Genomic DNA, 15,183 nt, shown 5'->3' on the forward strand with positions numbered 1-15,183 from the left:
TAAAATAGACTATAGGGAGTCAACTCATGAGGTGCCTCTTGTTGAATGTTTTAAAAAAAAAAAAAGGCAAAGAGAAATAACAAACTCCACACAAAAAAGTGCTAATTCTACTCATTCATCGTTACCAATTACCAGTTTATCACTACACTATTTTCCCTTCATTTTCTTTCTACTTTAAAACATTCTTTCAACAAATTTTACTTAGTTGAGTTTTGCAGAAACTTTGTTGTTCCTTGTATTGATGTTTATGTTTTACTATTAGGGGTGGGCATAAATACCGAAAAATCGAATTGAATCGAACCGAAAAAAATCGGTTTTTCGGTGTCGGTTCTTCGGTGTTTCGGTTCGGTGTCGGGTTTTTTTCCGGAACTTTGGTTCTTCGGTTGGGAGTTCGGTGTAAGGGTCCCGAAACTACGGTGCACCGAAGAACCGAAGTTTTATTAAATAAATTTAAAAGTATTTATTATATTACTTAATTTTTAACTTTACTTGGCTCATTTCAATTTTTATATTTAGATCCTAAACTTAAATAACAAAAATCTTAATAACAAAATAGTAAACCCTAAAGACCTAAAGTCTAAACTAAACAAAACTCAATTTAATTCAAGTTTGAACAACAACTTGGTGTTTCTACTTTCTTCTTTTTTTATCATTTTATGTTGTTACTTTGAAGTGAGAACAACAAATTGATGTTCTTACCTTTTATTGTTAGACGGTTAGTTGTTACTTTGAAGTTTGAAGTGTGAAGTGAATAACAATTGTTACTTTATTATATTCTCTTTATTTTTGTTGACACCGCAAAATCAATTTTAAAACACCGAACTAAACCGAACCGAATCGATCTAGTTTGATTTGAAATATGGTGCACACTTTTCTAAAACCGAATACTGAAAAACCAAACCAAAATTTGATTAAACCGAACCGAAGAACCGAACGCCCACCCCTATTTACTATACACATTTTTTCATGAACTTCCTGTGACCAGCCGACAATTCTGTCTGAACATCGTACTGTAACCCCTTACCCCTTCACCCCCACATCAAGAAACCTCTTCTTCACTACTGGGGTACTGTTGTTTGTACAAGCAAAACACCTGCAGCAGCTGTCATACCAAAAACCCCCTCTTATTAACAAACTCAAGATTGTGACCTGAAAATTCCCATCAAGAAACTGGTAAAGTTTTTGTCTTTTCATTCATTTCTTGATTTTTCCGTCATTTCTGGATCTCTTTTATTCACTCTGTTTGGTTTTTCATCATTAATGGGCAGGTTTTCTTGAATATTTGGAGATTATAGGATGGAAGGGTGTTCTTAAATAGTTGAAAGAATTGATTTTTATGCAGTTGGTTGGTGCTGGTGTTTGTTTTCAGTAAGATTAGCTACAAAAGATCCTAAAGAATTGATTTTTATGCAGTTGGTTGTGCTTTTTTCAGTATGAGGAGTCGTAAAAGATGTCAAGAATATTTTTCACTACTGGGGTGATGAAATTTTTTGTCTTTATCATAATACTTCTGAGTTGTAGTTTTTTTGTGGTGGTGTCAAATGCAAGAACACTACCTGAAAATGATCAAGTAGGGAAGTTATTAGCCTTCAAGAAGTCCTCTGTTGAATCTGATCCAGGATTCTTGAATGAATGAACTTCATCTTCTTCAAGTCCTTGCACTTGGAATGGGATTTCATGTTCAAATGGTCAAGTTGTTGAGCTTAATCTGTCTAGTGTTGGGCTTGGTGGTCCACTTCACCTCACTGATCTCATGGCTTTGCCTACTTTGCTAAGAGTTAAGTTTAATGGCAACCATTTCTATGGCGATCTTTCCTCAATAGCTAGTTCTTGTAGCTTTGAGTTTCTTGATTTATCAGCTAATAGTTTCTCTGAGGTTCTTGTTTTAGAGACTTTGTTGAAGTCTTGTGATAAAATTAAGTACCTAAATGTCTCTGGGAATTCAATTCAAGGGGTTGTTCTAAAGTTTGGACCTTCACTGTTGCAGCTTGACTTATCAAGTAACACCATTTCAGATTTTGGCATTTTAAGTTATGCACTGTCCAATTGCCAGAATTTGAATCTGCTTAATTTTTCCTCAAATAACTTAATTGGAGAACTCAATGATCTTGATTTTGGGACTTGTCAAAATCTCACTGTCCTAAATTTGTCTTTCAACAACCTTACCTCAACTGAGTTTCCACCCTCTTTGGCAAATTGCCAGAGCCTCAATACACTGAACATTGGCCATAATTCGATCTGAATGGAGATTCCTAGCAAGTTATTGGTGAAGTTGAAGAGCTTGAAGCAATTGGTGCTAGCCCACAATCAGTTTTTTGATAAAATTCCATCAGAATTGGGGCAGAGTTGCAGCACACTTGAGGAGGTTGATCTTTCTGGAAACCGGCTTACTGGTGAACTTCCTTCAACTTTTAAATTGTGCTGCTCACTTTTCAGTCTCAATCTTGGTAACAATGAGCTATCGGGTGATTTCTTACTTACTGTTATCAGTTCATTGACAAATCTTAGGTATCTTTACTTGCCATTCAATAACATAACTGGTCATGTACCAAGGTCTTTGGTAAACTGTACAAAACTTCAGATGCTCGACCTCAGTTCCAACGCGTTGATTGGGAATGTACCTTTTGAGTTGTGTTTAGCAGCCTCGGGCTTTCCACTGGAGACGATGTTGTTAGCCAGTAATTATCTTACTGGAACTGTGCCTAAACAGCTTGAACATTGTAGGAACCTCAGGAAGATTGATCTCAGCTTCAATTACCTGACTGGTTCGATCCCATTGGAGATTTGGACCCTTCCAAATCTTTCGGAATTGGTAATGTGGGCTAATAATCTCACAGGTGAAATTCCTGAGGGCATTTGCATCAATGGAGGAAACCTTCAAACACTCATTCTGAATAACAATTTCCTCTCAGGGGCACTTCCACAGTCCATTTCCAATTGTACCAACTTGGTTTGGGTTTCGTTGTCCAGCAATCGACTTTCTGGAGAGATACCACAAGGAATTGGGAATCTTGCAAATCTTGCTATCCTTCAGTTGGGTAATAACTTACTTACTGGACCGATCCCTCGGGGATTAGGCAAGTGCAGGAACTTGATATGGCTAGATTTGAATAGCAATGCTCTAACAGGTTTGATCCCTCTTGAACTTGCTGATCAAGCTGGCCATGTTAATCTGGGAAAGGTTTCTGAAAAACAGTTTGCTTTTGTGAGAAATGAGGGTGGAACTGAATGCAAGGGTGCTGGTGGACTGATTGAGTTTGAGGGTATCCGTGAAGAGAGGCTTGAGATTTTGTCTATGGTTCACTTGTGTCCATCAACTAGGATCTATTCTGGCAGGACGATGTACACCTTCACGAGCAATGGGAGCATGATTTACCTTGATCTTTCCTACAATTCTTTATCAGGAACTATTCCTGATAATTTAGGTTCATTGAACTTCCTTCAAGTTCTAAATTTGGGACACAACAATTTAACCGGAACCATTCCATTCAACTTTGGAGGTCTAAAGATAGTTGGAGTTGTTGATCTGTCACATAACAACCTACAGGGATTCATTCCACCCTCGTTAGCAAGCCTTTCATTTCTTAGTGATCTTGATGTTTCAAACAACAACCTATCGGGAATGATTCCTTCTGGTGGACAGTTGGCTACATTTTCAGCTTCAAGATACGAAAACAATTTGGGCCTTTGTAGCGTCCCCCTTCCTCCTTGTGGCCCAGGCAATGAACACCATTCATCCAGTATTTACCATAACAAGCCTACAACTATAGGAATGGTGGTTGCTATTATGGTATCGTTTGTATCTATTACTATTATTATCCCACTTGTTATCTGAAATATAAGAATAACTGCACCACAAAGTCTAATTGAATTACCCATTTCGATAAGATAATATATCTTCCAAAGACCCCTAAATAAATGCATGGTCTCATTAATAGTATAAATTAATAATTCTTAAAAGTAGATCCAGTATCTCTAGGTATTGGAGAAACTGAAATATCAAAACAAAGTTTGGAATGGAGTTAAAAAAAAATCACTAGCTACGAAATGTACTTTTATTCATGTCTTAAGATAGAATTTCTTTATATTGAATGAATATATATTTAGTTTATTTATGTGTCATGTTTGTAGCTTTCAACAACAACTACTGCTACGGGTAAAATGAAAAAAATAATACGTGAACGAAAATCAGTCCATAGACAATATTCTATCAACAGTTTCTAAATCAGTAGGTAAACATCATATTTCCTTCAAAAATGAAAATACACTATATTTAATTTCATTAACCAATCTTTATTCAAATACATCAATCAACCTGAATGAAAAAATCAGTCCCAGAAACTCAATCTTATTCACAAATAATACTACTATATCATCATAACATGTAATTAGAACATCATTAATTGAATGGTATATATTTTTAAAGAAACAAACATGGTCAGTTGTTGGTTTATACTTTTAGTTATTATCCCACCAAAATTCTTCTTGAAGATCATCAATCACTTTCTTGTCAACTTGAAATGCTTTAGAGAGGACATTATCATTAATTGGTGGATCTGAACCAAATACTGCATTTGCAATAGTGATAACTCCTGCATTTTGGCTGCTCAAACCAGCAAACGCAATGGCATTAGTCTTTCCCACGTTAAGTTGAAAATGAATTAGACCCTCGGGAAAAACAAAGACATCACCAGGGTTCAAAATCTTGGTGAATAACTTGTTCTTCATATTTGGGCCAGGGTTAGAAAGGACGAAACCAACATAGAGTCTTCCCTTAAGAACAACAAGAACCTCGGTTCCTCTAGGATGTGTATGAGGTGGATTGAGACCACGTTGTGCAAAATCAATACGAGCTAAAGAAATGCCTAAAGTATTGAGCCCAGGTAAATTGTTGACGTTGACAGCAGTAACAATTGATCCAAGTTGATTTGACGTATTTCCAGGCTTGTTTAGGCCTGATCTGAAGAAGTCATCAGCAGTGACAAGTTTTGGATCCTTGCAAACTTTTCCATTCACGAAAACTGCATGAAAACAAATGTACATTAGAAATCAAAAAAATGAAAAAGAAAAACAAGCACTCTGTATTCATTTAAACGCGAAGCCAGAACTTAAGTAGTAATTAATCTCAATTACCAGTTGTTTTAGAGTCATTAACAGCAACACAAAAATCTTGTAAGGGACTTGGGTCTGAGGCAGTGCTAGGTGAAGATGTCAAAGCCAATATGACAATTGTTATAACAAAAAACTTCAGGGCCAAAGCCATAATTAGCTAAATAATTAATCTTCTAATTAATTAAAATGATGCTTCTTTAAGTTTATTTCTTGTGATAAACTTTGCATGAGAATGGTGGCTATTTGTAGATGAAATTTCTTGAATGAATCCTCAGATTAAACTACCCCAAAATAAACAATGAATTAATTAAGGTAGCTTCTTAATTACCAAGTCTTCTGATGATTAGTTTATAATAAACCCAATTCCTGAACCCTTCTTCAACAACTACAGAGACTGATTAATCCTCCCTGGGCTATTGGAAATGGTCAGTATTAGGAAATAAGAAAAATACAGAAGAAATAAGGAGTAACAAAGTCAAAATTGGAAAGTTTTTAGAAAAGGTAAAACTTTCAATCGTACTTTAAGGGAAGGGAAATATTTTACCAATTCTTAAGGATAAAAATGGAAAATGGACCCAAAAGGTGGATTGAGGAGTATTTTTAGCCAAATAGGTGAATGAGGGTATATTTGAACCTTTCCAGAAAGTCCAGGAGCCCTTTTTCGTTTAAACTAGGAAAAAAATCTTGATAATTCACTTACTATGGACCTAGTAGTCTAATCTAATTTTATAAAAGAGAATTTTGCATCTTTCAACACGTTACTATTTTATTGTAATCTTTCTACCTTTTTAGCAGTAGATCTATAGATAGTGCATATTTAAACATATATACTCTGCTTCATATCTCATACAGGGATTGTTCAAGTGGTTTTGATGAACCAAATTCAAATACAAATGTAGTAAGTATTTACTTCATCATCAAAGTAGTAGCCTAGGATGTCTTCAAATGGCTTGTTACTTTTAGTACTACTCATCATCACATTAGAATCATAATAATTCTCTGTTTGTTCATCAAGGTAGAAGATTTTGACACCAAGCTCCTTAAATTCAGCAAACTGAGGAGACCCCATAACCTCAATAACATCTCCTTGTTGAAATAAATTCTCAACTTTCCAATAACTTAACCACATCATCCCACTTTGATCATCTTTTGGAAGGCCAAACCAAGCAGGATAAAAAGCCCAGTTCAAATCTTTTGTCTGATTTCGTAACCAAATTGCTGGTCCATCGTACAAGTTTGTTGCAATTTATATAACCTTCTACTGGATACCCTTTCGCACAATTAGAAGCTACTTTCTCCAAGGATATGCATCCACTAGCATTTAACCCACTGAGATTTGATGGTAACCAATCGAGACGTTTGATATTTGTACAATATGAAATGCCAATATATTTAAGCCTTGTAAGATTCTTAATGCTATCTGGTAGATTGCTAATTGGATTTCCTTCCAAATTTAGACGAGTTAGCAAACTCACAATGCCTAAATCAACATTCTTAAAAGCATCAAGAGATAAATTGCAATTTGCAATGTCTAACACATGCAAGGACCTTGGAAAATGGATTTCATGAACTATAAGGGATACCTTTTGTTTCCGGGCCCAAGACCATAAAGATGAATACCATGTTTGGGCACCCAAATTGATCCCATCAGCATAAAGCTCCTTTAGTGATGTCAATTTATCCAGCTCTGTTGGTAGGTATTCAATATTTGAGCAGCCTGAGATGTCAAGTATCACGAGACATTTTAACTTACATATGCTATCTGGGAGGCTCTTTAGTTTCTGACAATCTATAAGGTTCAAAAGGATGAGTTTTTGCAAACATCCAATGGTGTCGTCAACATTGATTAACTTGGTACAATGTTCAAGTATCAACTTTTAATTTCAAGATTGGGAAGCCCCGACAAATCTGGTGTTGTGATGAGCTCATAAGAATGGCTTAGATCCAGTATCTCTAGGTATTGGAGAAACTAAAATATCAAAACAAGTCCTTTGTTAAGTACAATTAGTCATATTTTAGAGTGTCAATTTTAGCCCATAAATATATACTTTGAGGATAGTTTGGAATGGAGTTAAAAAAAAAATCACTAGCTATGAAATGTACGTAGCTCAATAAAATGAATGAACAATACCTTATATCCGTTCCAAAGTTGTTTCAAGCTGCTGTATCGCATATCGATAGACACAACATTTCTCATTGGAAACTCATTTGGTATACACTCCTCTGGGAATCCACTCCAACATAGCCATCTCAATCCCTTTGGAAAATTCTTGTAACTTCCATTCACTTGAACTTTGTTGAATCTGAGAAATTGTTGCTTGTGCATTTTCTCAAAGGCATCAGTTTTCACAGAATCTTGTAAACTAGAATTGCCCAATTTTGTACTCCAAGCTGTGGAAATTTTTTGTCTCACTGGTGTTAAGGGACTAGAGTACTTTTCTTTCTTAATCATATGCATGTCCAGTACCATCCCTTGCACTGATTCTGTTCCCTAATATAAAACTCAAAAGAACAAAAAAGAAATATAAGTTCCACTTCCACATACAACCAAAATGCTAGGTGATTTCTTTTTGTTTGATGGGAAGAATCATCCGATACTTGTGTTGTTGATGCATGAGAGGTAGCACATACCTAGTGAAACACCATAAGGTGACAAAATTAAATATTCAATAAATACATGCTTAGTACTTACTGTTTTTCCTCTTAGGACATTGTAAGAATTTGTGTGGTACTGCCAAAGTCTACTATGCTTTCCAGGATCAGTAGGTGCTTCTCTACGAACAATGTCTCTTCCCATATCACGTACTAATTGATGCATTCTTATATCATTTACATATTCATCAATTGTCACTAAACTTCTATCAATGAGATTTTGTAATCCCACCAATGTGTAAAACTCACATTTATCTAATATCCTAACTACAAAATCTTTTTTCATCCACACAAAGAAACAAGAAAGGTGAAGGAACAAATTCTGATCATGATCATCTTCCAACAACTCATAACTTAATCTCAATTTGTCAACAATTTTATTTGTAGGTATATCTCTCAACTTCTCTATTGCACTTCTCCACACATCCTTAGATTTTCCAGCCAAGGAAGAACCAATAACTTGAAGAGCTAATGGAAGTCCTCCACACCATTCAATCACTTCCTTTGAGTATTCTTTGTAGCATTTGTCTTCACTTATTTGATTAATGTTTTCATGACCAAATGCATGAAAATTGAAGAGCTCATTTGCTTCAATTGTGTACAAAATTCCAACTTCATGTACCTCATGGCCTAATTGAAGTCTTAGTAAGCTTTTGTGCCTAGTTGTCACAATTATTTTACTTCCAAAACCAAACCAATCTTTCATGTCAAATATTGCTTCAACCAAATCAGGCTCATCAACATCATCAAGAACAAGAAGAACTTTTCGATAACATAAAGCATTTCTTATCTTGATGATCCCTTCATCAACACTTGATATTTTTACCTTTTCATTCTTTAGAAGGATAGAAAGAAGTTGCTTTTGTAAAGTGATGAGACCATTAGGATTGTTTTGAAGTTTCTCCTATGTTTGCTAAGAAACAACTAATTTCAAAATATCAAAAGTACTTTAAATTGTAAACAAATTTGGCAAGTGTTGTTTTTCCAATTCCACCAATACCACAAACTAGAAGTATTTCAATATTGGAATTGTTCGATACATCAGCTTGAACCCAAGAATTAATGGGCCTCGCTCTACGATGTATTCCGATTGAACAATAAGAAGCAATATATAAGACTGGACGACTTAATCTTGTGCTGATAACGTTAATAATCTTCTTGATGAAAGTGGATTCATGCCTGAAATATCCATATAAATATTACAGAAAATCAAACATACTTGTTGATCTTCTATTATATCGTGTGTCCACATAAGAAAATAGAAATGATTGGAGAAATAGTATTAACTTTGTAATACAATTGACTATAACTTCAATACGGTATTAACGAATACCATACCAAATTTAATTTACCGTTTTTCGAATTACCAAATCGAAATTTAAAAATTTGATATTTGATATCTACTTTTAACTATCAATTAGCGAATTACCAAATCCAAAAATTAAAAAACCCGAACTGAGTACCGAATGCCCACCCCTCATGTAAAATGATTAAACGTAGCCACATATCATTTATCCAACATGGAAAACGAATTTGATGTATTTAAAAGATTTTAGGATACGTAGTGAAGATTTTCTTGACTGATTCAAAAATGTTCTTTAATGGCCCATGTTGAAAGACTAAAGAGCTCGTTTGGATTGACATAAAAAAAATAGCTTTCAAATTAAAATAAAAAGTCAAATTTAAATGATTTTTAAGTCAAAATAATAAAAAGTAGGAAACATCTCTACTTTTGATTTTTGACTTATTTTAAGTCATTTTTGATTTATTTTAAGTTATTTTTTTGCCAAAACACTTTAGAAGTTAAAAACTGTCTTAAAGTTAGAATTGACTTAAAATAAGATTAGCTTAAAAGTTTCACTTTTTGTTTGTAACTTTAAAATAACTTCTTTTTTTGGGGTAAGCCAATCCAAAAGTCATTTTTGAATTTAATTTATGCATATTACGAGAAAAAAAAAATAATTATAATAATTAATATCAATATAATTACACCGGTAAATCACAACACTGTTAAAAGACATACACTAGCAATGTACATCATATCATTTTCCCTATTCCTTTAACCAAAAAAAAAGTCGTAAAAAGAAAGAGGAAAAAAGAAACTGTTTTACAAATAAATCATGGTAATTTGGTGTTTGGGTTTGCTTTTGTTTTAAGTCTATAGTTTATAAGCTAAAAGTTACCATAAGTTGGTTATGTTCAACTTTTAATTTATTTTTGTACCCTATTTTTTTTGCGAAAAGTAAGTGTTTAAAAATAAATTTTGGTCTTTGTTAAACACCTCAAAAAAAAAAAAAAAAAAAAAGAGTTTAAAAATCAAAACCTACTTAAAATTTCTTTTTGTTACAAACATAATTTATTTTTTCTATTTCCTCTTTTTAGCATTTGGCAAAGATGGAAGAGAGAGTACTGATTTTGAAGGACCATTCCAGCCAAATCAGCAACTTGGCTAAGTGCATTTTTCCATTTCTTCAACTTGTCCTCCCAATACTCTTTTTCATGTCTTGTACACTTGAATTTTTCTTCATGTCTATCTAATGCTTCCCCAATACTTCCCCTTGAGCTTCCTTAGATTGGAAGGATCAACATGGTAAAATATGGGCAATATCATACATGCAAACTTCATTTTACGTTCAAGAATCGAAACAAGTTGATCCAAACACCAACCAGAAGATGCATAGTTTTGTGAGAATACAATTATACACATCTTTGGTTCTTGTATTGACTCTGAATTAATGTTTTCTTCTCTTCTTGATTCATCAATATCATCACAACCACCACCTTTGAACGTGCAAAATCCGGCTTGTTTTAAAGCTGTGGAGAGATGGTCCATGAAAGTTTTGCATGTGTCTTCACATTTGAAACTCAAAAACACATCATATGAACCTTTGGAATTGTTGAATGATTGATCATCATAAGCTAATTGTTTGGTGGTGGTCATTGAACAAAATTCACCACCAAAGTCAATCAACTTTGAGTTTCATTTTATAATTATTCTATTCTTTTAAATGTTCATTCGGTAATCAAAGTTGAGAAAATGACTAAAATGGTCCTTGTTGTATGGGGGTTGGATCATTTTGGTCCTTAATATATCTCTTCAATACATATAGTCTGTAATATATATAAAAAAAAGATGATTCATTTGATCCCAAACCCTAAATTTAACAGAGTAACTCAAAAAGACCAGACAAGAATTTCATGAACCGACTTAGTTTGATTCTGTGGAGAATATCATTAACTAATAAAAATGTACTCTCTTTAATAACTTAAGTTTTTAGATGAGATAGTCACTAACTTCAACATGGTATCAGAACGGGTAAAGGTCCTGCGATTTAATATCACTCCTTTAGATGAGATGGTCACACGCTTTAACGACCTTTGTTTTTTCTTCTTTTTTTTAGTTAAATTATTACTCCCTCCGTTTCACAAAGAATGACCTAGTTTGACTTGGCACGAAATTTAAGAAAATAAAGAAGACTTTTGAATCTTGTGGTCTTAAATTAAAGTTATGTCAAATGTACAACATTGTCATTTAATCTTATGGCCTTAAACATGCCACGTGGAAAGCTGAATTAAAATGTTACCAAAAAAAGAAAGAGAGATCATTCTTTTTGAAACAGACTAAAAAGAAAAGAAGATCATTCTTTTTGAAACTGAGGAAGTACTAAATTTAAGGTTTGAGACCAAATACATCATCTTTTTATATATCAAGGACCAAAATGGTTCAAACCCAATACAACAAGGATCATTTTGGTTATTTTCTTCCAAAGTTCATGATATTGTCTATTTCTATCTTAAATGACCACATGGTTTCTAGCAGGGTACGAATGGAGAAGTCGTTGTCATGCCCGTCTAATTCATACAAATCACGGGTAGTGTACGTCCTCATGAATAAGAGTAAAGTTTGGGTAGCTAAATTGTGTAATATTTTCTATTTATCATTTCTAAATATTTTCTCCGACGGTTTTTTTTACACATCCCTTAATAAGGATTTAGGAAGAGTGTTTGGCCAGAGGTATAGGTAGCTTGATATCACCAGGTTCGGAAGAATCCATTATTTTCGACGAAGAACACATATTTGTGTATACAAATCCACAAAAATTGCAATAGATAGTATATATGAACGCATAACTTTAAAATATGATGGGTTCAATGCTAAGTATTTGAAAGGTTGAATTAATAAAGCTTAAAATTGTGGATCCACCTCTGTGGACGATGTTACTTTTATAGAATCATTTTTTATTGAATATATATTTAATTTATTTATGTGTCATGATTGATATGTTTGTAGTTTTCAACAATAATTACTACTATGGTCTATGGGAAAAATGAAAAAAAAAAAAATACGTGAATGAAAATCAGTCCATAGACAATATTCTATCAACAGTTTCTAAATCACTAGGGAAACATCAGATTTCATTCAAAAATGAAATTCACTATATTTAATATCATTAACCAATCTTTATTAAATACATCAATCAACCTGAATGAAAATCAATCCAAAAGACCAGATACTCAATCTTATTCACAAATAATACTACTATATCTTCACACCATGGTAATTAGAACATCATTGAATGGTATATTTTTTTAAAGAAACAAACATGAGTTGTTGGTTTATACTTTTAGTTATTATCCCACCAAAATTCTTCTTGAAGATCATCAATCACTTTCTTGTCAACTTGAAATGCTTTAGAGAGGACATTATCATTAATTGGTGGATCTGAACCAAATACTGCATTTGCAATAGTGATAACTCCTGCATTTTGGCTGCTCAAACCAGCAAATGCAATGGCATTAGTCTTTCCCACGTTAAGTTGAAAATGAATTAGACCCTCGGGAAAAACAAAGACATCGCCAGGGTTCAAAATCTTGGTGAATAACTTGTTCTTCATATTTGGGCCAGGGTTAGAAAGGACGAAACCAACATAGAGTCTTCCCTTAAGAACAACAAGAACCTCGGTTCCTCTAGGATGTGTATGAGGTGGATTGAGACCACGTCGTGCAAAATCAATACGAGCTAAAGAAATGCCTAAAGTATTGAGCCCAGGTAAATTGTTGACGTTGACAGCAGTAACAATTGATCCAAGTTGATTTGACGTATTTCCAGGCTTGTTTAGGCCTGGTCTGAAGAAGTCATCAGCTGTGACAAGTTTTGGATCCTTGCAAACTTTTCCATTCACGAAAACTGCATGAAAACAAATGTACATTAGAAATCAGAAAAATCACTCTGTATTCATGTAAAACGCGAAGCTAGAACTTAAGCAGTTATTAATCTCAATTACCAGTTGCTTTAGAATCATTAACAGCAACACAGATATCTTGTAAGGGACTTGGGTCTGAGGCAGTGCTAGGTGAAGATGTCAAAGCCAATATGGCAATGGTGATAACAAGAAACTTCAGGGCCAAAGCCATAGGTTAAGTATTAGTAAGTCTAAATTAATTTATCGAAAAAGGGCCTAAAATACCTTTAAATTATTTGAAATGGTACAAAATTATCCTCCATCCATCTATTGGCTCCCAAATACTCCTGACATACACATATTTTTGATAACCAAATACCCCTGTCATCCATCTTTGGGTACAATATTGACCACTTTTATAATAGATTGTCATTTAATTAATTTTTTAACTACATGTCGACCTATTGGATACAATTTAATAACTAAAATTAATTTACAAACTCACCCATTATTAATTATATCCGACCCAAATTAATTAATTACACTCGTCCCAAATTACATTTACCCCACCGATTAAAACAAATACACCTTTCATTCCCAACATTTCACTTCATCTTCCAACCTTCTTCCCCAATATATTCGCCTACAATCTCAAAAAAAATCAAAATATTAAGTTTAGGGTTTTGTTTAAAGAAATGGGTAATGGGTGTTTTATTTGAATGGGTTGGGTATTTTGAAGATGGGTCGGGTCGATCCGGGTGGATAGGGTGGTTTGGGTCAACCAAATTAGGCTTTAATTAATTAAATTTCCAACCAATTACAGCATGCCACGCAATAAATGAAATAACTAAATATATTTACTAAGTAGTCCGTTAGTCAAAAGGGCAAAATAGGTCCCTAAAGATTAACCCCAAGGGTAATTTGAGGCCAAAAGGTAAACGAGGGGTATTTTTGTACCAATTCTGATACTATAAGGGTATTTTAGACCCTTCTCTGTTATAAAAGACGAATAAAAGTTGTTTGAATTCATGTAAGATGTGTCCTCGTTGGTTAATGCCATGCCAAGCTTATTTTCTCAACATAGACACTGCGACTTCGCCTTATTATGATAAATTCCCATTGCCACTTTGAGTAACGATATTTGGCCAAAGGACATAATACTGATTTGCAGAGTGGATTTCAAGCTTTCAGTTTTCTAACTTCCCATGATCGAGCACATATTCTATCAACAGTTTCTAAATCATTAGGCAAGCATTATGTTTCCTTCAAAAATGAAAATACACTATTTAATTTCATTAACCAATCTTTATTCAAATAACATCAATCAACCTGAATGAAAAAATCAGTCCCAGATACTATATCTTCATAACATGTAATTAGAACATCATTAATTGAATGGTATATATTTTTAAAGAAACAAACATGGTCAGTTGTTGGTTTATACTTTTAGTTATTATCCCACCAAAATTCTTCTTGAAGATCATCAATCACTTTCTTGTCAACTTGAAATGCTTTAGCGAGGACATCGTCATTAATTGGTGGATCTGAGCCAAATACTGCATTTGCAACAGTGATAACTCCTGCATTTTGACTGCTCAGACCAGCAAATGCAATGGCATTAGTCTTTCCCACATTAAGTTGAAAATGAATTAGACCCTCGGGAAAAACAAAGACATCACCAGGGTTCAAAATCTTGGTGAATAACTTGTTCTTCATATTTGGGCCAGGGTTAGAAAGGACGAAACCAACATAGAGTCTTCCCTTAAGAACAACAAGAACCTCGGTTCCTCTAGGATGTGTATGAGGTGGATTGAGACCACGTCGTGCAAAATCAATACGAGCTAAAGAAATGCCTAAAGTATTGAGCCCAGGTAAATTGTTGACGTTGACAACAGTAACAATTGATCCAAGTTGATTTGACGTATTTCCAGGCTTGTTTAGGCCTGGTCTGAAGAAGTCATCAGCTGTGACAAGTTTTGGATCCTTGCAAACTTTTCCATTCACGAAAACTGCATGAAAACAAATGTACATTAGAAACCAGAAAAATCACTCTGTATTCATGTAAAACGCGAAGCTAGAACTTAAGCAGTTGTTAATCTCAATTACCAGTTGCTTTAGAGTCATTAACAGCAACACAGATATCTTGTAAGGGACTTGGGTCTGAGGCAGTGCTAGGTGAAGATGTCAAAGCCAATATGGCAATGGTGATAACAAGAAACTTCAGGGCCAAAGCCAT

The 15,183-nt window shown here is 34.1% G+C and overlaps 2 protein-coding genes and 1 pseudogene across 2 annotated transcripts; 1 reads left to right on the forward strand and 2 right to left on the reverse strand.

Moving 5' to 3' along the window:
* The first annotated feature begins 972 nt into the window (after nt 1-972).
* LOC125816789 (receptor-like protein kinase BRI1-like 3) lies at nt 973-3,835 on the forward strand (annotated as a pseudogene).
* Nucleotides 3,836-4,449: 614 nt separating this feature from the next.
* Nucleotides 4,450-5,263, reverse strand: LOC125816793 (germin-like protein subfamily 1 member 14). The gene is made up of 2 exons (XM_049496416.1): nt 5,134-5,263; nt 4,450-5,021 (listed from the first exon to the last, which is right to left on the reverse strand). Exons 1-2 carry the CDS (start codon nt 5,261-5,263, stop codon nt 4,459-4,461), a joined length of 693 nt encoding a protein of 230 aa, XP_049352373.1. The 3' UTR covers nt 4,450-4,458.
* Nucleotides 5,264-14,393: 9,130 nt separating this feature from the next.
* Nucleotides 14,394-15,183, reverse strand: LOC125816798 (germin-like protein subfamily 1 member 14). Its single transcript, XM_049496419.1, has 2 exons — nt 15,054-15,183; nt 14,394-14,956 (listed from the first exon to the last, which is right to left on the reverse strand). Exons 1-2 carry the CDS (start codon nt 15,181-15,183, stop codon nt 14,394-14,396), a joined length of 693 nt encoding a protein of 230 aa, XP_049352376.1.

Source organism: Solanum verrucosum, unplaced genomic scaffold (genome assembly GCF_900185275.1).
Source record: "Solanum verrucosum unplaced genomic scaffold, falcon-dt-bn FXZP01000261.1, whole genome shotgun sequence".
NCBI lineage: Eukaryota > Viridiplantae > Streptophyta > Magnoliopsida > Solanales > Solanaceae > Solanum > Solanum verrucosum.

Excerpts from the sequence above, each read along its gene's own strand:
- LOC125816793 (XM_049496416.1), bottom strand. The coding sequence starts at position 5,263 with ATGGCTTTGGCCCTGAAGTTTTTTGTTATAACAATTGTCATATTGGCT. Across the intron at positions 5,022-5,133 it reads TAATGACTCTAAAACAACTG|TTTTCGTGAATGGAAAAGTT; the intron begins GTAATTGAGATT and ends GTTTTCATGCAG.
- LOC125816798 (XM_049496419.1), bottom strand. The coding sequence starts at position 15,183 with ATGGCTTTGGCCCTGAAGTTTCTTGTTATCACCATTGCCATATTGGCT. Across the intron at positions 14,957-15,053 it reads TAATGACTCTAAAGCAACTG|TTTTCGTGAATGGAAAAGTT; the intron begins GTAATTGAGATT and ends GTTTTCATGCAG.